Source organism: Sander lucioperca, chromosome 22 (genome assembly GCF_008315115.2).
Source record: "Sander lucioperca isolate FBNREF2018 chromosome 22, SLUC_FBN_1.2, whole genome shotgun sequence".
In the NCBI taxonomy this organism is placed as follows: Eukaryota; Metazoa; Chordata; class Actinopteri; order Perciformes; family Percidae; genus Sander; species Sander lucioperca.
In genome coordinates, this window is record NC_050194.1 from 18,412,937 (window position 1) to 18,439,233 (window position 26,297).

General features: G+C 40.7%; 1 protein-coding gene across 3 annotated transcripts; it reads left to right on the forward strand.

The window, feature by feature from the left end:
* Positions 1–42: 42 nt before the first annotated feature.
* Positions 43–25,042, forward strand: LOC116061454 (phospholysine phosphohistidine inorganic pyrophosphate phosphatase). Of its 3 annotated transcripts, XR_004896431.1 has the most exons (8): positions 43–364; positions 647–834; positions 1,845–1,998; positions 2,105–2,168; positions 2,269–2,361; positions 3,147–3,279; positions 3,582–3,673; positions 24,352–24,433. XR_004896431.1 is itself a non-coding variant. In XM_031315671.2 (7 exons), the coding sequence occupies exons 1-7, from the start codon at positions 234–236 to the stop codon at positions 24,443–24,445; spliced, it is 816 nt and encodes a 271-aa protein (XP_031171531.1). In that variant the 5' UTR covers positions 155–233; the 3' UTR covers positions 24,446–25,042. The 3 variants fall into 3 exon arrangements, 2 of the variants coding, with proteins under 2 accessions (XP_031171531.1, XP_035853825.1); XM_031315671.2 differs by lacking the exon at positions 3,147–3,279 and having other exon boundaries at positions 155–364; positions 24,352–25,042; XM_035997932.1 differs by lacking the exon at positions 3,147–3,279 and having other exon boundaries at positions 223–376; positions 24,352–25,042.
* Positions 25,043–26,297: the final 1,255 nt, after the last annotated feature.

The following is a 26,297-nucleotide window of genomic DNA, read 5'->3' on the forward strand; positions in this document are numbered from 1 at the left end:
ACTGCGACAAGGTGTCGGACACACTGTTCTGTCAGTTGATGCCATCGCTAGTATTTATAAAAGCGAGCTCATTAACACTGCATCATTTCAGTGACTCACTCTGACTTTACGCATTTTCAAAAATGCTCGCTCTGGTATTACAAATACGTTTAAATTAATATGTACGATATGAGTTGAATCCATGGACGTATTAAGAGCTTTGCGCGCATGCGCTTGGAGGCTACCATTTCGCCATGGCTGACACGGGCTGGCCAGGCTGTTCGAAGAGTTTGAAAGGTGTCATATTGGACATGTGTGGTGTTTTATATGAGAGCGGGGAGGGCGACGGGGTTGCCATTCCTGGTTCAGTTGAAGCTGTGAAAAAGTGAGTGAATATGTAACGAGTTGTTTTAGTTATTGTCAGAGATTTTAGCTAACGTTACTTGGAGTTGAACTATGTTCAGCATACCTAACGTTATATGGAGCAAAGCACATGCACAAGGTTCACTGTGCTGCTAACGTACTAGCAGTTCCTTGCAAGACTAACAAAGGCTCTGTGTATGATTAAACCAATGCTGCATATTTAAACAACCGTGAGAGCTGTCTCAATCTTAGTGTCACTGTTGCAACAAGCTATATGCCAAGCTAACCCTCATCCCTTTTAAAGGCTAAAGGCATCTGACCTGCAGCTGCGCTTCTGCACCAATGAGACCCAGGCCACCAGAGAGAAGTTTGTAGCCAAGCTCCAAAGACTGGGCTTTGACATCTCCGTGTCTGAGGTCTTCTCTCCTGCTCCTGCAGCTGTAGCTGTCCTGAAGGAGAGGGCTTTACGGCCTCACCTGCTGGTGTATGATGGTAATGACGTATTACATTTATTCTCAGTGTCTGACCTTATACATAGTACATCTAAAAACATTAATTTGCATGACATTTTGTCCACTTAAACCAGAGTTTTTGGGGCACTTGTTAGATGAGCGTGTTCCAGGAATGCATATACAGTAAATGGCTGTAAAGCCTACATTTTGTATTGTCAAGAATCCAATAAGCAAACACTTTGTTCAAATGTAGCATGCACAATGTGTGACACAGTAGAACTGTAAACACATTGTTTTAACATAAACAATTCCTTAGAAGTGGTTTTAAAGGATAAGGCTTTTGTTATTGTTCACAAATCTTATGAAAAGACAAAAAACCCAATGCATTAGTTTCTCTCTTAATACTAACAACTTTCCCAACCACGCCCATTGGTTCTTACTGAAGACATAAATCTTGGAAAAACGACTTACAAATATATCGTTTAATTAAATCTAAATCCTTTCTTTTAAACAGCACCATAATTAAAGTAAATTTGGTGCACCAATAAGTATTTCCAGCAGCAGGAGTGTATATGTGTGATAGACTCAATTAACTACAGTTTCCATGTTAACTGTAATAAAACAGCATTGTGGTGGCTTATTGATGTGTTAATAGTTTTTGGACAACAATCGAGATCTATGGCACAGAAGGATAAACTACATCAGATTTTGGCTATACAGATTTATACTTGCTGGTTTTGGTCTTCTCATGGGATTTGTTGACAGTATAAAACATATAAATATGGGCGCCCAGATAGCTCAGTTGGTAGAGCGGGCGCCCATATATAGAGGTTCACTCCTCGACGCAGCGGGCCCGGGTTTGACTCCGACCTGCGGCCCTTTGCTGCATGTCATTCCCCCCTCTCTCTCCTCTTTCATGTCTTCAGCTGTCCTGTCAAATAAAGGCCTAAACATGCCCCAAAAAATAATCTTAAAAAACATATAAATATCACCAGACTTATCCTTTAAATGACCCAACCCAAACAAGTATTAATGTTTACTTTTCTGCAGGACTTCTCCCTGAGTTTGACAGTGTTGACAAGACCAACCCAAACTGTGTGGTGATTGGAGACGCAGCTGAACAATTTTCCTACCAGAACCTAAATAAGGCATTCAGTGTCCTTATAGGCCTGGATAATCCAATGCTGTTCTCTCTGGGCCAAGGGTAACACTCTGTAGTCATCACTATATTGCTTTATTAAAGAAATAAGCACAATATAAAGTAATAAAATGTCAAACAAAATATTTGTGAGGTTTTGCTCTCTTCATAGGAGGTACTACAAGGAGACAGATGGTTTGAAACTGGATGTCGGGGTGTACATGAAGGCTCTGGAGGTACAGTAGGTTAATCATTTGCATTGATACATTTATTAAGAACAGCAATTCTATACATGTGAACAATGACTGATTATTGTTAACTTTTTGTTCTCCCCAGTATGCCTGTGATTTAAAGGCTGAAGTAGTTGGAAAGCCATCCCCAACATTCTTCCAGAGTGTTCTCAATGACATGGGGCTTCAACCGCATGAGGTACGTAACAACAGAGGGTACTATAATAATGCAGGCTCTTACTTCAATGCTTTTATCTAGGTTAAACCGTTAAATGTTTAGCTTTGCTGAAGGGATTATTCTATGCTTTTACTCTGTTTTGTCCTTTGACTGGACTGGGAAATAAGGCAGGGGACTCAGAATTCCGCTTATTGAGGGAGTAGTGATTGGGACGGCCAGTTTTAATAGATGACATGCACTTTATGTCGCCATACTTGGATGTCGCAGTGGTCCCCTCTGAGGCAAATATGCACCAGCGAGCATCTGTGCAATCGTGCATTTAGATGAAGATGTTCAGTTGTACACTCTTGCATTGTCACTCTTTTTTTTTTAATCAACAGGTGTCTGAACATGTGTTTATTGTCTGTCCCTGGTATCTGCTCATCGCAGTGTATCCCAAGTATAAAGAATGTGCTGCAGTCTCTCTAAGCTTATTTATTTTTGGACCTGGCTTTTGGCACACTGATAAAGCTGGGTTTATCTCAGCCTAAGCCTCGCTCTTTTCTTGGGATTTCTTGTCTTTCACTTAGGCATGGATATATCCATAGCTACATCTGCTGCTCTTTTCCCCGCCTTCTGTTACTCACACAGGCTTTCAAAAATGAAACGGACTATAATTATTCCTTTCAGAAGGAATTACCAAACTCTTGAGAATACCTTCTCTAAACAGAAGTTGTATTCCTATCGGAGAACAACCTGCTGGACTTCAATTAGAGGAGTCAATCTTTTACAGTTTATTTCAGAAATCACATTTTTCACTCTAATAGGCAATGGTGCAAACTCATGCTTGTATAACAACACACACCTGGTCAGCGAAGAGGATAGCTATGACGTTTAAAAAAGAAACATGAGGAAACCGGAGGGGAGGCTGAAATGGATCTGCCAAGTGCTGATGATTAGGTAGGAAGCAGGAACAAAATGAGGAGATGTGTACAGGTACTCTTGGCGAAATGAAGATATATATCCAAATGTTTTAAACCTCAACCCCTTTAGCAATCAAGGGTTTATGTCCTATGCATCCGTTAGCATATAATAACACATTTACAAGTGATGTTGCCATGGTATTAGACTGCAAATAGGCAGATAAGTCCGTTCTTATTTTACATTTTTGTAACTCCACCCGCAACGAAAGAGCAACGGGGAAAAAAGTCCTGAGCTAATTTCTAATGTCCTCCTTTTTCCATCTCCCTCCTCTCTTGCAGGCACTCATGATTGGGGATGATCTGGTGAATGATGTGGGTGGGGCCCAACACTGTGGAATGAAAGGTGTACAAGTCAGGACTGGGAAATACAGGTCAGTGATGTCCTAGTCTGGCATTGCCAGACCACCTACGCTGTGGAGATAGGTCTGGCTACACCACCCATACATTCTAGCATAGGAGAAAAAAAATAATAACAGTTGGATACATGGTTAAACATCATTTGCTCCTACCAGTGTATCGCTGTGTGTACTTTGTCCATAGCAATCCCCGCTTATCGGTCCCAAAACGTCCATGTTGGATGGTAAATTCTGTAAACATATTCTTTGTGTCTTTGTATTCTTTGTTTATCTTTACAAAACAATTCCCTGCAAGAACCAAGCAGGCCTGCCTTATTGCACGGTCCAAATTGTCTTCAAAACTTGCCATTTTTTAGCATGTAGCTTGCTAGCTCGAAGTTTGTTGTTGTTTCCCGAAGCAAAGGGAGTTTGAGAACAGCAACACGCAGAGAGCAGAAGCAGACGGACATCCGCATGCGACGGATGTCAGGCAATTAAACTGGAAATGTACTTTCTTTGATCCAGACTAGGGATGTCCTGAAAACACAAAAGCTCTTGATAGTGAATTATGGTTTCCTCGACACATTCTAGCACACTTAAAGATGACATCTTATTGGCCACCGCTGGGCAACAGGTGCCTCTATTGGTTAGTCAAACTATCCATGTCAGTGTGTGCCCTGCTGAAGTATCCTTGAGTGAGATATCCGCTCCATACTGGCTTGTTCACTGGCTTAATCTGTGCTTTTATGCCTGGAGATAAAAAATAAAATTACTTTCTTACTAGGTAACATAAAAAACACATAAATCATACTGCATAGCCATATTTTAAATGGTTATGTTTTTAGAAAAGGTTTAGCTTTTTTAAAGAGAAGTATCCAAGTAACAGAAGAAATGCATCTTAAAAACTTTTCCACATTTTCTATATATTTTGAAACTAGTCTGACCATATGGTAAATCAGAATAAAAATCTATTCAAATGTTTGCCAGAAGAGGGCACCTTCATACCGTTGTGAATCACAGTTTCCTCCATAACAACCACCTCACTCTCCAGTCCTCCAGATTTGTTTATTTGATTGAGAATCCCCCAAAAATAGCTTTATTCTCTCCACATGTTGAATGTGACTCGCCTGCAAGGTCATAGTCGCCGAAGGATTTATGATCCTAAATCTGGAGATTACTGTGGCGCCTTTCTTATGGTGTAATTACAGAAACATATGGTTGATTATTTTAGAAGCTATATGTGGTACATAATGGCTTGACGAAAAGAGAAAAGTGACTGGGAGTAGGAGTTATGGAACTACACATTACATCACATATATAATGTACATTATAATCAGTGTTGGGGAAGTTACTTTTAAAAAGTAGTGTTTTCTCGTTACTCGTTATTTCTTAAAAAAGTAATCTGTTACTTTACTTAGTTACCCCCTATGGAAAGTAACTTTTTACTTTACTCGTTACTTTTAAAAGCAGGCGTCTCTGGCAGAGACTGAAGTTAATTATACAAAAACTATCTTTGACCATAAATCCCATCTCTGGTTTATCAGTGAAGTGTCTGAACTACACTGCAGACTGGATTCTCTACTCACAGAGTGACGGCTGATTCATTATGGAGGGTATACATAAGGGTTGAATGCACATCGGCAGGTCATCGGCGTTACACGGTGTTAGTGTATGTAATGTCTGTATCGACTTGTACCGGTCATGCAGCCACGATAGTCGTAGACACATGCAGCCTCATTTCTGGAAATCCTTGCGTGTCAGTTGCACGGACACGCAAGGATTTGTATGTCTGGCTCAGAGTGCCGTCTAGCAAAAAGCTACGAAGCTTAAAACGCTTTCAAAAGTTAGCTTTGGCTCTGCTACCAGCCTCTGTCACATCCCGTGTGGAGCTTGTGAGCACGCAGCTGAGAAGGCAGTGTCGCTGTCAAATCTGTCCCTGGGAAAAGTAACGTTGCGCCGAATTGAAAAAGGAACTACGTTTCGTTACCAAATTTTCAGTAGTAGCGTGTTACACTACTTTTTACCCGAAAAAGTAGTTACGTTACTGTAAGGCGTTACTTTGTTACTTTGTAACGCGTTACACCCAACACTGATTATAATGTATGTTCAAAGTCATGCACTAACTGGTGTTTTTAATGTTTTTCTTCTGTATGTAATACTACCTTAGCTGTAGGTTTTGTAAGTGTACTTAAGAAATATTTATGGAAAACGAGGGGAAGCCTGAACATTTATATTTTACACTTGCAGTGCTGGTCCTAAGAAACTTTTTTTCATAGCTTTATTTTTTTTTTTTCCCAATTACCGTGAAGCAGTAGTGGAACAAGTATTCAGATCCTTTAATTAAGTAAAAGTATCAATATGACAATATGAAAATATTCTTAAATACTACAACTAAATGTCTGACAAGTCCAAGTCTAAATGTACTTAAACTACTCTTCTGCTATTCACTGCTACACTGTATTTCTGTGTAATTTTAGGTATAATAATATACTGCATTGCATCATATTATCTGACTTAATCATATATGTAATATGTAAAATCCCCCATTAACTTTAGCTATGAAATGCATGTAGTGGAATCCGAAGTGCAATATTTCCCTCTAGTAGTGGAGTACAAGTATAAAGTTGTCTTAAGGGGAAGTTTTTGTGTACGTACCTCACAATTGTACTTAACAACAGTAGCCTACATCATTTCATTCAACCTTCATTTATCCTCGAGAAATCATTGAGGGCCGACCCTCCTTTTCAATGTCATAGAGTCAGATTACAAAGACAAATACAGAACAACACAGAAAGTACAATCATAAGAAATATAGAAAGACAATAAAACATTCAGAATAGGAAAATTATTTGATAACTACATTAGGATAATAGGGATGCAAAAGAAAATACAATTATGTAAAGCCGTTACAAGTAGAAGTTTGCAGGTTTAAAACCAGATTTCTAAATTGTCCGAACGGCACAATTGAGTTGATTTTAAGAAAGTGCTGTAATTTGTTCCAGGAGTCGAATGCACTAAAACTAGTTTTTCCAAGATCAGACCGAGCTCGTGGAACATGAAGCAAATGCCAGTCAGCAGAGCGAGTCTGATAATGTCATGGAGCAGACCAGTTCTTAAAAGAACCGAACAGAACAAAATAAATGCACCCCTGCTCTCCCATGATAGTGTTACCATTTTGTTTGGCTACAAATCACCGATTAGTCAAAGGAGCACCATGCTTTGCATTGATGACCTGCTCCACTGCTGTAAACTGACATGCAAGAACGCTGAGTAATCAGCTTGAGCATCAGTCAGCTCTAATCCTGTACTAAGAGCACAGTCACTCACTGTAAAACCTGTCCTCTGTCTGTGCTGTCTGTCTGAGTTATTTTTGTGTGTGTGTATGTCGGCATTATGTGAGTGTGTTTCCCCTTTAATGTATTTTGTGTATGTTGCTGGCATGTATGTGCATGCGTGTGTGTAACCTACATATCTGTGTCTGTATGGGAGTTCAGCAGCCAACAGTAGGCAGTGTTTATGTAAACTGTAGGAGACAGAACTTTTTCTGGGCAGAATCCATGTGGTTTATGTGACTTCACAATCTTCTACCAGCAGCTCAGTTCAGCTCCAGTGTGCTGACACTCTGAACAATGTCTGATATACTCAACTAAACACAGGATAAAGCCGATTCAATTATATCACTGCTCATCCAGTGGTTTCTTTTGTCGTTTTTTTTTTTTTTTTGGATGAGAGAGCAACTGGTTGAAATAAAGGGTCTGTTTCCCGCTGAGGAACATATGTGGAATCTGTGTTGCGTTACACGACATGTTGTGTTTCAGCTGTGGCGGTCGAGATTTATGGACTGATTGGTGAATGGAGTTTATGTGGCGAAACACGTGCATACACAGGCAAACATAAAGTGATTAGATAAGTGGCTAAATAATGATTTCAAAACAGTACAGTAAAATGTAAAGCCCTACGTTTAATTTTCAGGACTGGATTCAAGCTGTTGAAGTTATATCATCACTTTGTCCATTTATTAGTCTCTTATTTTTGGTCAGTTTGTGTGTCAGTATTAACAGAACACTTGTATTTTGCCTCTGAAACACAGCCAGTAACAGGAACTAAAATGTATGCATTAATTTAGATTGTATGGCTCTAAAGTGAGCTGTAATTTACTCATTTAACATAGACACATCATAATATCCCAGATCATTCACCAGACTTATTAGACTATACTGTGTACATTTCCTGAGAACAAGAAGAGAAACAGTGACAGTAACACTCTTTCCATGGGACTGTGAGTGAGGAGCAGACGTGAGATTTAACGTTATTTAGCCAAACAGGCCCAGTGAACCCAGGCTTGCTGGGAGCAGCTATAAACCCTCAGTCAGATCTGTGAAAACACAGCTGTTTCCAAGTCAACCAGATGCTGCGCAGGCCTCCAGTTCCCACCAGGCTTGGGGGAAAAAAAGAATGCTTCAAATACCCCGGGCTTGGTGACAAGACAGGAAGGGAAAAAGATACAAATCACAGACAAATCTAATCATATCAGCTTTTGACTGGATATAGCGTTACTCAGCAAGGACTGCATACATTGACTCAAAAAAATTTGACTCAGCAAGGACTGCATACATTCTTTAACCCTAATTTAGATCTGAAACTTCTTTGTATGTTTTCACTATCTGCTTTCTCACCTCTTATTAAAATAGATGATCTGAGATACTTGGTCAGGTCAGATGGTACATAATATGCGTTCACCTTTGTGAAATCTGTCTTAATTCTGTTTTGAAAAAGGGAAAAATGTATAATATTTAAGGATGCCAGGTTTAAGTAAATTAATGCATGTTATCCTAGGGTTACACATGTAACTGCTCACTGTAATTTTTCCTGTCATGCACAGTACATGCATGTGCTTATGTTTTTGTGATGGCTCCTGCAGATTAAATTCAAGAGCAGGGGGGCAAAGCGTGAAAGTGATATTACAGTGCCCACCAGCAATCTCTGTCTCTGAGACTATAGGCGTAATATAGGGGTAATTGTAAAAAAAAATGGGGAGTGTTCTGCTTGCAATCAACTTTCCCTTGTTCTTAAATAATGAGAGAAAGTCAGTGCACTTCCCTCAGGGGAGCCAGAGAACCCATTGCTCTTTAATGTAGAACAGGTTTACAAAGAGGGGCCTTCACCAAAAAGTGGTTGGAAATTGGGAGTATGGAGATCTGACTGCTGAAGTTGATCAACTGCATAGGAACAATCCGCCAACACTGTTGATAGTCCACTTACTGCTCAGCCTTTCAGCTCTGTAGTTATATGTTGAATGGTAGTCAAAACATTTAAGCTGCAAATCAAATGTCGGTACCTAAATACAGAGTTCTGTCCATACCACAGGGGTGTCTAAAACCGTCACATATTGAAAATCGGTACCAAATGCTTGGTCAGGTTTTTAGTCTTGTTTGCCTAATCTTCTAACAGATGTTTCCTCATTTATATTGTTGATCATTTTGAGCACTTTCACAAGCTAACATTAGCATGTTTGGTAGAGAACAAGCCAAATTGCCAGGGTTAGTTTAATGCTGCATTCATGCCATGTTGTTGCCGTGTAATTCCCACTTGGGAGCTTTCGCACATCATTGCAAAATACAGTACGTCTATTGGTATCCTTTTTTTTTTAAAAGATTATTTTTGTAAGCACAACCGTGCATATCATAGCATATGTCGAATATGTTGCCTAGCACAGCTAACAGCAGCTGTACTTCTCCATCTTAATGGTCAAACTGTTATGACACTGGAAGAGCAGTCAGCTTATGAGGATGCTGTCCTTTTCTCTGTCCTGTGGCTCACACTTTTAAATAGTCATCTCCTGCGGTCTGTGGCCTCGACTGGTCCTGTGTTCTTGTTTCTGTTCTCTTATCTTTAAGTGCTTTGAAGCTTCATAAAAGCAGGTTCACATCATGCTGTTTCCTTCATGCACTATTTGTAAACCAGTTTAATTGGTACTGCTAGCTGATGCAATTAGTTTCTGAACCTGTAGGCCTAGGCACGCTGTCTGTTTCTCCATGTATCTGTCATAATCAAAGAAGTTCAATTTCAGGCTTTTGATTTCACACACCCTCAGTATTGACATTTGTAATTCTGCCGCAGAGAAAATAGTGTAGTGTGTGTCAGATACTAACATAGTATTAATAGGTATTTTGAATGAGGGCCAATGAGTTAGAGGAAGCCGTCACTGGATTCCCATTGGAATCTGGCAGAGAGTGCACAGCAAACATTTTCACACAGCAGCAACCATCTTCAAAAAGGTTTACATAGTAAACCTCTCCCTGTGGCCAACGGTTCGACTGCTAATGTGAGTGTTGGGAAACTGTTTTCCAAGCAGGCCGAGCCAGATTGAACATCTCCAAAGAGAACTAGTCCCCGATGGTACCAAAACCGCACCCTGGTGCGTGCCCTTTCTGTCTGCGACAGTCACTGAAGGACACAACAGGAAGCAGGCATTGTGGGGGGGGGGTTCGCCCTGTGATTACCATGCAGATTAGTTTTCCTTCAGTATTTCTTTTGTGTGCTATAAGTAACATTAGAATGTTAGAGAACAAAGCAACTTGCCAGGGTTAGTTTAATGCTGCATTCATGCCACGTTGTTGCCGTGTTATTCCCACTCGGGAGCTTTCGTGCATCATTGCAAAATAAGTTGCTATCCTTTTTTTTTTTTGTTTTTTTTTTTTTTTAAAGATCATTTTATGGGCTATTTTATTAGATAGTACAGGTAGATATGAAAGTGGGGAGATGGAGAGAGGGGGTGACACGCAGCGAAGGGCCATCGGTCGCTGTTTGAGCTAGAGTTGGACCCACCATTGCTATCCCTGTAGTCACACCAGATGAATGGAGGAAAAACCGAAATTAGCTATTTGATATTATGTTAGTGCTCGTTAACAAGTGAAACCAAAGATAAACAAACAATAGCTCTTTTATTAATTAGCTAAATAGATTGCTAAATTAGTGTTCATTTTGGATTTTCTTCAAATGTTATTGCCAGTAATGGTTATACTTGCAGCCATTTTGCTCATGGTATGTTGACCCTTCATTTCGCTAATGGGGAGATGTTTTGGCTGTCAGAAAATTCCTGATATCTCTGACTCAAACTTACAACTAGGAGGCTGGCTGGACTTCTGGTTGTTGGGACGATACAATGGGAATATTAGGCAAATGTAAGCATGATCGTGTTAGCATTCAGCTTAAAGCGTCAGACAGCAAACCTAGACTGATGAAAGGTGTGTTATGACTGCTGTGGGTGCACTCTGTAACATTAACTACAGTACAGTGGTTAGCACACATCTTATCAATGAAGCTGTTGTACTAATGCAAAAACACGCACATATGCACACATGCAGTATTGTGCACAGTAACATCAGTTAGAACACACAGTTCTCACCAGATGGTCGGTATGCAAATAGTGATAGCTATCACTGTAACTGCTACTCCTGTAATCATAGTATTCAGAACCAGCAGGTCTGAGACGTTTGTGAAATGATAGTCAAAAGGATGTGGTTTGATGCCATAATGCAGACTTCCTGGCAGCAATAAAACTGTAAAATTGTCTCTATCAATCTAGTTCAGGTCGGGTCCAGATTAATTAGTCACCAGTGTCCAGCATGGGCCAAGTCCCCCCTCCCAGCAGCCCAGACTGAGCTGACTGGGTGAGTGGCACACAGCCTGTTATTAGTGGGGATATCCCATGCAGATTTCCACTGGTCCCCGTAATGAAGTCTTGCAAATAAAGCCATTATCAGTGCAGCGAATAGAAGGAAGGTCTGCTCATTAGGAAAGCAAATGACCCATCAGCCTGAGCAAACAGATTATAAGAGCGAGTTACAGCTCTCACACTGGAAAGATCTTTGCTATCAGCTTAATATACAGTAATATAGTGGTCAGGATTTGTTTAGTAAATCTTGAATCGCAATCACAATATTTTAAGGTTTAATTGTATTCTCACATCTCAAGTGGCCACAAGCTGTAACTTGTACGTCAATAATTTGCATTCAATAATTTGAATGTCATTCTAGCAAGATTGTTGCTTTAACATAACGTCTAAAAATCAAACTACTACACAAGATCTGAACATGAGCTTGTTCTGGAGGTTTTTAATGTTAAAACCTGGAATATATTGCAGATATGCTGCATTTAAATCTTTTAATACATGCATTAAAAATGTTTTTTTTTTTAAGTTGCTGGTACAAGGTCTGTTTTTATCTTCTATTCCAGTTTCTGCTTTGTTTGTTTTAGTGTTATTGCAAACAAGATAAGAAAGCTAACACTAGTTGAAACATGGAATACGTGTTTGTATTGTTCTGTTTACACAGGGCGCTTAATGCAAAAGAGAGTTAACAATTCTCCACCCTGAATAAATATACAGGTGGAAAGATTGACAGTTGACAGTGTTCATGGAAAAGTGTGAACATTTCACTTCACTATGTGTGTCGACAGAAAGGTGATGCTCTCCCCCTCTGACATAAACTGCCTATTAGATCTCCTATCCTGTGAATTGAACAAACATTAGACTGAAAGCAGCCCAGCAGTGTTAGGTTTATGGATGGGCTTTGTCCTTTGCAGATCTGTGACACTGAACCTTGGCAGGGGGACTGTGCATGGCTGTGGTTGCAGCTTAATCTCCTTTTATAAACTGAGCGCTGCCCCTGGGATGGCTCTCAGGTACATACTGTATTTCAGCTTATCTTTCATCCACTGGTGTCCTATAGCCTCAATGGCTATGATAATGTACGTGGTTTCAAGTGTGTGCCCATCGGACAGGGAGTGATCGTCTGTAACGTTTGTGACTTAACCATATTTCAAGGCCTTGTTTGTATGTATCACTATTGTAGAACTGGATTTCATGTGCGATCATGTCTGAGCAAGGTATGCTTGAGTTGCACTTTCTCTGTAATTTTGCTCTGTCTTGACCTTTTGTGAACTGTTTTTCTCTGGAGACGAGTGTGCAAGCATTTTTATAGCGTCTAGTACAACAGCACAGTCCCAGACCCAGTCCTGTCAACTGCTTTTAGCACATTAGTTTTGTCTGTGTGGGAAGGAAGTGAAGTTATCTCATTTCACTCTTCTCTGCTGAGGGTGTGGGTTGTGAGCTTAAAAGCTTGTCAACTTGACAGCTATAGCATTTCGGAATGTGCCATTGAGGTCAGTTTGCCTCTGTGCCACCACAGAGACCCTTTACTCTAATCCAGTGAATCATACTATGTGCAGAATATGGCCTTTGAACTGAAGCAGAATCCGCAGGGACCCTCTTTTGTTTCCAGGTCCCCCCGGATCATAAGAGGAACCGAAATCAAGAGCACGGTGACCTGATGGGTTTCGTTTGTTCTGTGGCAAACAGTGTCAACAGTGTTTAGGTTTGTTGTTGCTGTTTCCAAGGTAAAACACTGTAGGCCCAGAGCAACAGAGGCTATATAAACAGTATACATGCTCATCTATGTATATGAATCCATGAACTCATTTCAGTCCTTTCCACTAATCACTGACCAGCTTCTCACTGTTTCCTGCATCTCCTTACTCAGTCAGCAGCAGGGCCATTGTCAGGATGTTTACATGGTGAAATAGGAAAATACATGTTGCATAAGGTTTCCATTTTCACTGCTGGATGTCCCTCCTTTTTAACAGATAACACATGAAAGCTGCGTTTTGTTGGATCTCTTTCCTAGCTGCATGCTCCCACCTCATCAATTCTTTGCACTGCTTCAGCAATTCCACTTTTCACAATGAATAAACTTAAGTGCATATGCATATTTAAGAAAGTTTTCTTAAATTCTCTTTACTTTAAACATTTAGGCTGGATTGCATCAGTTTTGTGTTTAATGGCAGCATTTAACATAATTTCATACAGTCTATTAACTTTGAGTCTAAGCTATGTTTTCATCCCATTCCCATGGATCGGAATCGGCAACTTTGTGAGGAATGTAAACGCAATCAATTCTGGGAAGGACTTCCTCATTCAGCCAGCACTCTGTTCTTCACTTGAGATCCAACACTGCTTTGTCTTTTTTGCCTTTATTTCTCTGTTCTGAACATTTACATTCACATTTCTATGCTTTTAATAGAATATTCCAGTGGAAACACGAGTTTTGAGACCTTCACTGCCTGTAGGCTTGCTTGCTCTTGCTCAGAGAGGACGGCATCTGTCATCAACTTGGATTCACAACAGTTGCAATGGATTTCAATGATGAATGACTAAGACTCATGGCAAAAGAGTCCAAAATGTCCATATAAACTTCTCAAATCACCACTGCAGAATAATCTACTTCTCTACTGTGTTTAGTCAAATATAGATAAACACAGACATATCTTGTCACATCTAGCCAAATATGGCTAAACACAGTTATATTTAGCTGAAGAACGGCTTTCATATACAGCCATATTTAGCCACTTGGTTTGTCGCTAGCATGTTTAGCACTTAAGTTTATTGTTTGCAAGAACATTAACGTATATAGTTGCATGCAAATATGCACAGAAGAGCTAATAGTGATGGAAAGTGTTTATTTTACAATATTTAGGCAAAAATAAGAGTATTTGACATTGATTTGAAATATACCTAGCATACAGATGTCAATAGAAACGTATCAAGCCACTACTGCAGCATAATCCACAGTCCATCTATATGCTCACTATACATCCAAACACTTATATCTACCCCAGAATATGGCAAGCTAAATTTAGCCAAAGCACTGCTATATACACAGCCATATTTATTTGTCGCTAGCATGGTTAGCCTTTAACTTTCATTGCAAACAGCGTTAAACATGATTGTGTGCAAAAATAAACAGCTGCTTGTGATAGCAAAGGCAAAGCTTTAATACCTGGGTCAATATTGAAATCCATTGTCACTCCTGTGGACCCAGGTTTATCAAAGCTGCTTGCATTTGCAATGGAGCAAACTACAACACCTTTCAAACCCATGAGGTAACAGAGAAGAGGTCATTTTAGTTCACATGATCATATGTCACAGAGATCAATATGTGCACAACAGTACAACAAAGCTAAAATGAGAGAAGGGGTGAAGTGAGACTCGTCCCCAGCTAAATCGAAAACATCTTGTTTTTTGCATTCATTCAAGCTGAGTTTTGAACCTTCTGTTTGGATGAAATAGACGTGAGATCAGAACATAACAGGGCACCACAGACTGAGTACAGATTTGAGATGGATGTGGCAGTAGTCGCACAAACAAAAGGTTAAAGAGCTTAATGAGAGTCCAGTGGGTGCCCGAGGATGGCCTACCATCTCTCACCACCCCGGGGTGACAGCTTCCCCTGCCTGCAGGCTCCTCTAAAGCCTGCCGTGCGTTATAAGTCAATGAGATATTAATAATTAACCTGAGCTTTTTTTCACAGTGAGACCAGACTCCCACGGCGAGACAAAGGAGCTTGCCGGGCCTCGGCCACTGAGCCTCTCAACGGTACTTTTCCACCTGTGAAAGAGATAGAAAGAGAAAGAAAGAACAGGAGTGAGAGAGAATTGGAGAGCTAAAGCCCACAGATGGCAGGCTGAAACATAGCACTGCCTCTTAAATACATGAACACAGGCCCTTAGTCGTTTCAATGGGGATCCAATCCCTCTTGCAGTTACCAATAGACAGACTGCTTGGCTGGGGGGGCTTGGGCCCTTGCCTGGTTTCTGATGGAGACATTTTTTCTCCTAATGGATGGTGTGTATGCGTGTGTGCGTGCGTGTTTGTGCGTGCGTGTGTGTGTTGTTGCACATGTGTGTTTGCATTTTCTGTACCAGAAGCAGGTGACTCAGCCGTCCCTCACCGCTAGCAGTCTCGGACTCCTACACAGTGAGATATACTGTAGATATAGACACACACACACACACACGCACACAAGCGAAGGCTCAGCAAGTCATCAGCTGCACTGCTAATAATAACATGCTGATGAAAAGAGTTTGGTTAGATCTGGGTCACATGAAGCTCTATTTAGCACACTGCTGACTGGACAGCTGTGAAAGAATGAAGGGAGTTTACTTTTGTAAAAAATTTTGTCAAACAGGCAATACAAAAAATACATTAAAACAAACCATAAATAAAGTGTGCAAGTAACAGTGGGGAGTGTAACATAGAACTAGGACTCAGCGCATCTATCTGTCTGTCTGTCTGTCTGTCTGTCAGAGATGGGGACTCGAGTCTGAGACTCAGACTCGAGTCGCACTTAAGTCGCACAAACAGCTGACTTCAGACTTGACTCGGACTCGACCCAAAAGACTTCAGACTCAAGCTTCGAGACTCGTCAACAACATGTTTTCATGCAATTATTGCTTTTTAAATCTAAATTTATTCATGTATTTCTATTTTCTTTTATTGGCGCATATACATTGGGGAAACGTATGACAAGCCTCATGTCCCCTGCCCTTTGCCATAATGTGCAACGTAACGCATGCGTTATGCCTTATGTGCTCGCACTCACATAAAAAAATATATATATATTGACATGGCGACACCAAGTCCTCCCGGAGTGCCTTTTGTCATTAGTTTTGCTTTCAATTACTTGGTAAACAGTGGCAGTAAGCCAACAGCTACGTGCAAGGTGTGTGGCACCAAGATAAATGATGCCGGATCAACAACGTCGAACTTCATCAGGCATCTCAAAATGCAAAAAAATCCTGTGGATGATTTGTAGGCTATTTAGTGAACAGGGTGTACCCGGTCCACCAAACACTGGGCCATCTTGACTGTCTTAATTCTGCACATAATTCTGTTGCTGTAGTCCTACTTATTATTTCATCCATGCATGGCGCAGTGGATCCGTGCGCACTGTCACCGGCCGTGGAGATGCTGGCCTCACTAACCTCTCCTCCTCTGAGTCGGATCTCCCTCGCGCTGGACTCAGTTTCACTGAGCGTAGTAACACTTAGAAAATAAATGGCATTACATCAGTGAGTTCAAACTGCTCATTGTGAGTAGTTTGGACTGAGACTGAGATGCATGTTGTTCTGTAACTGGTGTGGCGCTGCCACTATTCTCTTGATTTCCACTTAGTCATTTTTTTTGAGTGAAAGAGACGTTACATTTAGCATATATCACCACAGGTAACAAGCTAACCATCGCAAAGTGTTGTGCTAATGCTGGGAATAGGCACATTGTATCTTTATAGTTGTATCCATATGATGTGACAGACTTGGGTTCATATTTCACCAGGTCCAAGGGCCAGAGGGATGTGTTAAGTAGACCCCATAAAGTTATCCTACAACTGATTTTAATACTGTACTGTATGGATGATAGCTACAGACATGTTTTGAATTCATAAGATTTAACAGTACAGTGTTAGGGACAGATCAGATGACCAGAGACTTGAGACTTGACTTGGACTCGTGGCAAAAGACTTGAGACTCAACTTCCAAAAAATGACTTGTGAACATCTCTGGAAAAAAAAAAAAAAAAAAAAAAGAATATATATATATATATATATATGAAACTGAACCTTCCATTCAAAAGGCCCTTTTCTTTATCCATTTCTGCTCAAGGAGGTTTGTTTCTGCTAGCCGTCCACAACGGTACTGCTGCATCGCTTCCTAATTAACTAAACTAGTCCACGGATTTAGCGTTGCACATCAATAACATTGTGGGACTCACAATATATACTTTAAAAAATTCAGCAAAATCAATGCAGCAGAACTAGATATATTGTCTTTTGTATTCCATGTCTTCTTCTATGTCAAAATCTGTCACCTGCATTACCCAAAGTGAAGTCTCGCATTGCCAGATCTATTTCCACAGTGCTGCAGAGGAAGGTCTGGCAACCAGAGCGGACACTCCTGGATAGGAGAAAAAATGGTCAGGGTCCATAGCAAATCCCGGCGAATAGGTCCCGAAACATCCCAGTTAGAGAGTAAATGCCGTAAACATATTATTTGTAAATCTTTACAATCATCCCCCAAACAAACAAAGCAGGCCTGCCTTGTTGCACGATCCACATTTTCTTCAAAACTTTTTTTCATTTTCAGCGTGTAACGTTGCTCAGAGGTTCTGGTTAATGTTAAAGTAAACACAAAGAAAGCAGAAAGTGAGGGACATCCGGCGGAACTTGCAGTGGCACCCAAACTATCCAGTAAATGAGCCGTCGTCGATCCAGGCTACCCAAAATGCAACTTGGACCACCGACAATTCTGTATTCGGATTATGTTCGGGGCAGCTAATGTAGCCTCGAGCTGCTGGCCTCAAGCAGAGATAAGGAGCAGGCTATGGCGGTCTGTTAAGCTCCACACACATTTCTTTTCATTAATGAACATGTTTAAGGTATTCTTCCTTTCCAGCCATTGATTTCCATTAATATTTCTAACATTAGGAAAATCAATCAGCAGACTCTTGTTTAAAAAAAAACCCAACTTGTTTAGTTATCAATTCCAGCATAAAAGATTACTGTACCCAGGCAAATAATCTTGCTAGCGTTGCCAAGCGGTGGGAATCACCAGAGGCCCCACAATACCATATTATCACGATACTTATGTCATAATACGATATTGTGATTTTAAACATATTGCGATATTCTGAGGTATATTGCAATTTATTACCTTTTTTTTACAAATTCAAATTATGTTCCTATTATCTGTTTGTTCATCTCATTTCAATTGTTATTATGCAAAATGAGAGTGGACTAAAAAAAATATATATATATATATATATATATATATTATTCTAGTACCAAAAAGTTAAATTCTCATGTGCAATTTATATAATAAAAGATTGATACTTGGCGTCCATGTATCAATACAGTATTGCCATGGAAAATATCACAATACTATGCTGTATCGTTTTCCCGCCACCCCTAGCGTTGCCAGCTAGTGCTAATTATGCATTATTATGGATCCCACGCAACTTCTAGGCAAGTCCCGCCCTTCGAAGTCGCTCGATTGGTTGGGGTTAGGCATTGACCTTGAGTGGTTAAGGTTAGGATAGCCGTTTGGTCAGGGGATAGGACCTGAACAAATCGGGTTACATTACCTTGTGTAAGCATGGACACCTGGCCAATTATAGTAGTGTGTGAATGCTATTGATGGGCGGGTCTTGACTAGAAGTTGCGTGGGTTCCATAATAACACGGTAATTACATGTTCATTTCACACCTTGTGATATTCATCAAAGTTGGGTGTACACCACAGACCACACCTAGATGTGATGTTGGGTGTGATCAAAGGTTCGATCAGACTTACACCTTTCAACCTATAGAGATCAGTGCAAAAATATCCTCCATAAAAGATCCAGTATACAGTTACTCTATAAAGGACCAGTAATGTTGCTTTGTGTTTACTACATACTCTGTTTCCTTTATATAAAACTAACAATTGTGTTTTAGATTGTTCAATGCATTTTTCATACCTTCCAGCCAGCCACTGGTTTCTATTCATGTTTTACATGCACATCTATCAGCGCAATCTTGAAACTTGCTTGAGTTGTATAATCCATCTCAGTTAATGTTAAACCTGCATTTATTTTTCTCATAAAGTGACATTATAGTTACATGGTATTATTGCATTTCAGACTTTTCTTCCCTGCACTGAATTACCACAACAATAATGGAACTGTGACAGAAAAATAAGAATACACATCTAGCGCAGTGATTCCCAACCAGGGTGTACTTCTGCATTTTCCTGGAGGTATGTGGAAAGCTCAACTAAACAAAACAAAAATAATGATTAAAATATACATCCACATATTTTTGTTAAGGAGGAAAAATAAACAGCCAAATAGGATTACAAATTTTATGATGCTGATGCTTTAGTCAATTTACAATAACCAGTAAGATGCCCATCGCCCTGAGTCAGTTGTAACACATAAACATGTTGCAAATGATGGTCCATCTAGTCTATATCGACAATGATTCATTAAGGGGGTTGCTCCAGTGCCGCCGGAAGATCATCTGGATGTCCCTCATTTTCAGCCGGATGTCCCACACCTTCCACTTTCTTTGTGTTGGCGTTCTAAACTCCGGTAGATATATGAGGACTATGGTTAACTGCTCCTCAGATCTCTGCAGGGTAAATCCAGACAGCTAGCTAGACTATCTGTCCAATCAGAGTTTTCTGTTGCACGACTAAAACAACTTCTGAACATACACGTTCCACCAAAACAAGTTCCTTCCCAAGGCTATTTTGCACTGGCACCATTATTGTGTCCGGCACTTAGCGCCACACAAGACGATTGTGATTGGTTTAAAGAAATGCCAATAAGCCAGAGCACATTTTTCTCCTATCCCGAAGTTCTGTGTGGACTAGCCAGACATTTCTCCGCAGCGCTGTGGAGGAAGATCTGGATATGCGAGACTAGGGTCTATCTGACAGAAAAGCTTGGGAACCACTGATCAAGAGGATGCATCAAGACTTTGGTACTTGATTTTCATATATGGAAATGAATGGCTGCCTCGAAAGGCAGTACAAAAAATTCAGAAAATCTAATACTACATAGCAGCAATTTAAAACTATGATCTATAATGTATACAGTATTGTAGTTAAGAAGATGCAAAAACATTAGCATAGTGCTTTTAGTGTCTCTGAGAGACAGAAAGCGAAGGTTAATGGTTTACGTCCTGTTCGTTAGCCCCAAATATGTTTGTGGTTGGGAAGGACAGAAACTTTCCAGTGGGTGGTTTTGACAGTCCAGGATACTCTCTCTGTGTCTCTTCTGTCTCTCTCTTTCGCTCTCTCACTAGTACTCACAGGAGATTTTCAGAGCGCTACAGGATGGAAAAAAGTGCCTCTTTATGCTGCGAACAGGGAAACCCCTTTGTGTCCTGCTTGATTGGAAAGAACCGTTAAGCTGTGTAAAGTGTGAAACCATACCGCAGCTGTTTGCTGATCATGACTCAACATTATACAGCCCTTGGTAGTGTAAAGAGATAACGGCTGCTGCATGGCCACAAACTCAGCAGAGGATGTAGCGGCTCCAGCTTAGCATCTGTTACCTCTGTTGCCATAACATGCACGCAACATGGTGGTTTCCCCAGTTCAGTTGGGCTGTTTTTCATAAGAAGTTGCAGCTGTATTATTTCGAGGGACTTATCTTGTGTCTTGTAGTGGTTCTGTAAAAATCAGGTAGAAGACAAAAGAGAGGAAAGCTGAAGTGGATAATGATAAAACCAGGCTGGAACATCTCAACTGGCTGCAGTCGTCTTCTTTTTCTCTTCCACTCCTTCTGATACGCCATCAAAATCTCCCGTGACCTTTTGTTTATAACGGAGCTAGTCAAGCTGTGATCACATTCTTACCCTCAAGGCCAAGACTCCTGCAACGCCACCGAGCAGCAGAAAATGCATGCAGTTACACACGTTGTCTTCACCCTCAGGGTGAGGGGAGAAAGCTTTGTCTTGTGTTAGTATCTTATCTCACCCACAAGGCTTGGCTGAACATAAAGGCTATAGTTAGCGTCAGATTGTGTTCTCCTTCGGGTTATGGTTATATAATCTGCTTTAGTGTGAGAGAAGGCACTGTTTTGGCTGATGGTGTCCTTCACTAGTGTGGTATGAAAAAAATACTTCTACAAGGCAAGGCAAGGCATACTTCCACACAGTGAACTGGCTCGTCTCTTGCTGGCAGGCTAACTCTTTTCCTCTCAGCGTTGTCATAGCTCTCATTAATGTAATTCCTCACTGAATAGCCTGGTGACGGCACACGTTACAAAAAACTTGGTGTGTTACATTTTTTAATTCATTTGTGGTAGAGGATTCTACGCAGAGGAAAAAACATCATGAAAACTTAAGTCGTAGGTCTTAGTTGCATGCCCCCTTGCAATTGTCAGTATCGTATCCCTGTTATCTTCCACTTGTTATTCCTGTTCATCTTTTTTGATGCAGTTTGTTATTGTTTTGCATATTAATTGGTGACTTTCAGCAGTTTCCTTTTACATATGAAACACTTTTGCGGGTATTTTAACCAATGCACCTGCAATTTGGGACTTTTGAGCTACTTCACACTCACAAACCTATTTTATCATCACCATTGAATTGTCAATTTAAGTTACTTTAGAGTTTAATTAACTTTCCATGAGGTGTTTGCAGTGTTGTCTACACCCAGTGCATGACTTACAATGTCAACAACAGGCATTCAAAGCTATAAAGTTTAAGACATTTCTGTGTTGAAATCCAGCCAGGCTCCCCAAAATTACTCTATGTGCAACAAAGCATCGCTCTGTGTCATGCACTGTTGGCTTCGGTTGAACTTTTCATCTCTACCCTCATTTATATCTTATCTGCACTGTGTCATACTCCGCAAAGGTGAGGAGGTTAAGAAAGGAGAAGTGTAAATCGAAATTGAAGTTTTGCTTCCTCCTGCATGCACCTCTGTGTCTCTGTGTATGTGCTAGTGTGTTAAGCATTAACTGATGGGAACGTTGTCATGCCTTTCACCCCACGGTCAGCTACCTTCACAATGAAATGAAGAAGAAGCTGTCTCATATCCTTATGTTAAACACGCCCCATTTTCCTTTATTAATGTATCATACCTCATCTCTCTCTTTCTTTGACACACAACTGACTTAGTACACTTGTACTAGTACACTCACTGTATGAGTAATTTGTATCCACTTTCATTTTATGGAGGCGTGGCCATGTATCCATGTTTTTATAGAGCCATGTATCATGTTATATTTCTACCCAAAAGACAATCTAAGCCGCTCTAATCTTATATTGTCTGAGCAGCATATACACAATATCCATTTCCCAAACTGTTAAATCAACTGTCATAGCTGTTGTAGGGGATCACGGGTGTACAGTATTACCAGTTTAAGCACATGGAATAATAATTCAGATTACTTGTTGACTGATTTGATAGGTGACTGTGGTACAGAACCAAAGGTAAGGGCTTCACCCAATGATTATTTTCATCGTCATTTATTTCTAATTTCTATTTCTAATTTAGCATATAAAATGTGAAGAAATAGTAAAGAATGTCCATTGCCGGTTCCCAGATCCGAAGTTGCGTTTTCGAATTGTTTGTTTTGTCTGACCAAAAAAAAATCCAAACCTTGTGATCACTTACTAACATTCTGGTGAAGTTTTTTGGTCTCTCAGCATGGCAGCAGCTGTTTTGAACTAAACTCTTGGCTGCTTCCCACCTCCTACCTAATAACTGACCTCCCCCTTAGGTGAAGGTTGTGCAGTGTCTGTCAGGCTCAGGAACCAAACCTATCTCATCACGTGTATTGATATTGCATCGACCTAAAGGACACGCAGCGAGCAGCACATTACCTCATCTGTAACACTAGCTGCATTGTGCTGAATTTTGCATGGTCACATTGACCTGGTTACTCCTTCATTATTCATGGTGATGGGAGGAAAGCAACTAAATGAATACATACACACACGCATGCATGCATGCATATCTAAAAGGCGCAGGTCATGGGAGATTTAAAGGAGCATCAGGTTGAAGAGACGTGTGCTGTTGGCTTCACTGCTTGAAACATAAGAGCCATGTGACTAACTCGCTTGTGTGTTCATGTCTGTACGTGCGTGTGTGAACTCAATCAGTCCTCGGGCAAAAGAGGGTGTGGGAGAAATACAGCACAGGAGACATAACACCCGGACCATTAGCGACCCAGCTCACATAACCCAAGCGCTAGTGGCTGATAGACATGCGTAAACACATGGCACCGCTTCCCCGTATTCACTGTGGCTTCAGTATTCAACACCTCTCCTCACCCCCCACCACTGGCCTCTTCTTTCTGACGCTACACTTGGGCAGCTCACAAATATTTGCCATGGTCCCTCTGCAAGCTCTGAGGGCAGGATTAATGGTGGTGTGTGCCGCACACCCAGGGCCAGACAAAGCCTCCCCATCTGGAGCTCCAACCCGTGACTTGGGAACAGAGGCAACACACAGAGCCTGGCCGAGGCAGCCCGGGGAGGCGGAGGGGGGATCTATAGGCACCACTTAAATGAGTCCTGGGCAGTCCTGCAGATGAATGAAGGAGGCGTCGCCATCTTTTGATGTGATGGGGAGAAGAAAGGTCCTACATGCCGGCCTGGGCCTGGTGCCACACCAAATGGATCACATTACCCCTACCAGCTGATTAAACAGCCCTATATGCATCCATCACTGTAGTTTTTTTTTTTTTTTTTTTTACTACATTTTGCGTAGCAGAAATATGTTTGTCTCTCTGTTACAACCTTTTACATTAACAGTATCTTCCAACTGCCTCCTCTGTCGGTCCCACCCCCAGGTTGGAAAGCTGGCCTAAGTCTCCAAATTATTTTCTTGGTTTTATTTTAAGAAACTGGGTATTTTTGGATTAAGCATTTTCTCGTTCAAGTCCCCAGTTGGTCTATTTTAGTAGACTGTAGATATATAAAAAAAAAAAGTCTGGAACACAGTGTGACAGCTGGTGATAGAGACAAAAAACGTAACCCTACAGGGGCTTTTGGCAAGCAGCTAGACGGCCACCTTAAGCGCGAAGATATCAAAACACAGCAAAAAATATCACTAAACGTTTCATTTTTAGTACGTTACTGTTGTTAATGAATACGCTCTTATGATCACTCTGAGAGGACATAAACCCTTTATATTACCAAAACCTTCCCCTCAAGCTTAAACAAGACAGCCTGTAGAGTAATTCTGCTTGGTTCTGTTCAAGCTTTGTACATTCAGTTTTGTTGATGTGGCTGATAGCATCAAACTGCTGTTTACCGAGCCTTTGTGTGTTTGTTCCTGTTTCTTCCCGTCCTCAAGCATGTACTTTTGCCTCTCCTCCCTCAGGCCCACTGACGAGAGGCACTCAACGGTGATGGCTGACGGCACTGTGGACAATCTGGCTCAGGCTGTGGACATGATCCTCAATCAGAGGCACTGAGTACAAGGCAGGACACTGGGAACTCACCACTTACTGTGACCCTGGGTGATAAAGGCTGGTGCCCAGCAGTGTTTTCATATAACTCTTAAGTGTTGTATCCAGTAAGAAGGGTGTACTGCATTGAGGTATTTCAAGTAACATGTCAAAGCAATACGACTAAAACACCATCCAAATACTATATATCCTGTAACTGTCAGAACTCATTGAACTGGAAACATCCATCTGATGCTCCACATAGCATGACATAAACTAGAATTGAATTTGCAGAACTATTACTTAAGTCTACAAGAGATAAGCTGAACACTTTAGGGCTGCACTGTGCATTTGCCAGTACATGGTTGGCATAGATAAGATACCTCAATTTGACACAAATGTGCTTGTAACCAGCTGCCAGACAGTTTCTAGTCATACTGGCTTTGCACAGTTGAAATGCAGCTGTAGTGTATTTTAACATACATTGATAAATGTAGTTAGCCAATTATTGTTGTTGCTCACTCCCTTTACACAAAACATGCACAACCTTAATAAACTAGCAGGGAGTAGTCAGTAATGCAAGTATTATTAAAATAAAGCAATTTTTACTAGCTGTTAAAAACATTTGTCTCCCTAAATTCTCCCTGAAGTCACAGAACATTTTTTTCAAGGTCTCAAAGCACATATATATATATATATATATATATATATATATATATATATATATATATATATATACACACACACACACAAAAACAAAAACAAATCGCTGGAAATGGGAAGTGAGCTGGTCTCGGAGATGATAAATGCAGAACCCAGCTGAGTGTGATGAATTACGCTGGTGCTTGAGCTCATGTTTCCCCCTCTGTAAACAAAAATGAAATGAGCTCTCCATCATCGGGCTAAAGAATCACCAATCTACGACTGCTTATCTTTATTTACTTGACTGTAAGCCGCCTCTGCTGGGAGATTGTCCCGTCTTTGTTACATTGTTAATTGCCGCTCATTAGACGTCGCACATTCACTCCTGTGTCGACGGTGAGGTTAAATAAAAAATGGAGGAAAAAATTGGTTATTGGGCTTTTGTGTGCCAGCTGGATCATTGAGGCCCTCTGGAAGTGGGGCGTGAAACAAACGATTCTCCATCGCTGCCCCAAAGGTTTCAGTGCACCAAATAGATTCAACAAGAACAAAAGCCCATTGCCAAGTGATTCATTGAGGTCTTTCTGGTTCACTTTGCCATTCACTGACACAAGCTTTAAATGTTATTGGGCAATTAAAGGTAATGAAATGCTACAGAGTATTATGAAACTGTGCCTGAGCTGCATGTACCACTCCTATATCTGATGGGGAAATAAATATTAATGTGCACGGCAAAGTACTATCAGCTGGTACCCAGTTTTCTAACAGCTTACACATTGTTTGACTCAGTGTTTTGTCCATTATGGTACCGCCCGTTGGCCTTGTATGGAGCTATTAAACATGTATTTGACTACTCTCGAATGAATTCACTTGGCTTTAACTAAGTTCTTTTTTTTCCAGTTCATGGAAGTGCAGTCATTCTGAAGGGTGTAGGCCACAGTGTTCAACTCTTCTCTTGGCAGGTTCATCACTAGTTAAACACAAACACACACATATGCCCCAGAGCTAGCAGGTTGATAACCACATCTCTCATGCTGGCCCGAGATAATCCACCCCCTTTCACACAAGTTACTGTACAAATTAGCAGCAGTTTACCTCTGCAGGCTGCCATTTATTTTATTCATTTATATAGAATAATATAATTATAGCCATGATAGGTAAACAGTGATATAGTCCTCCTGGAGTGTAGCACATTGATTCCTTTACTGTTACTGCAGACTGCAAGATTACCTTTCAA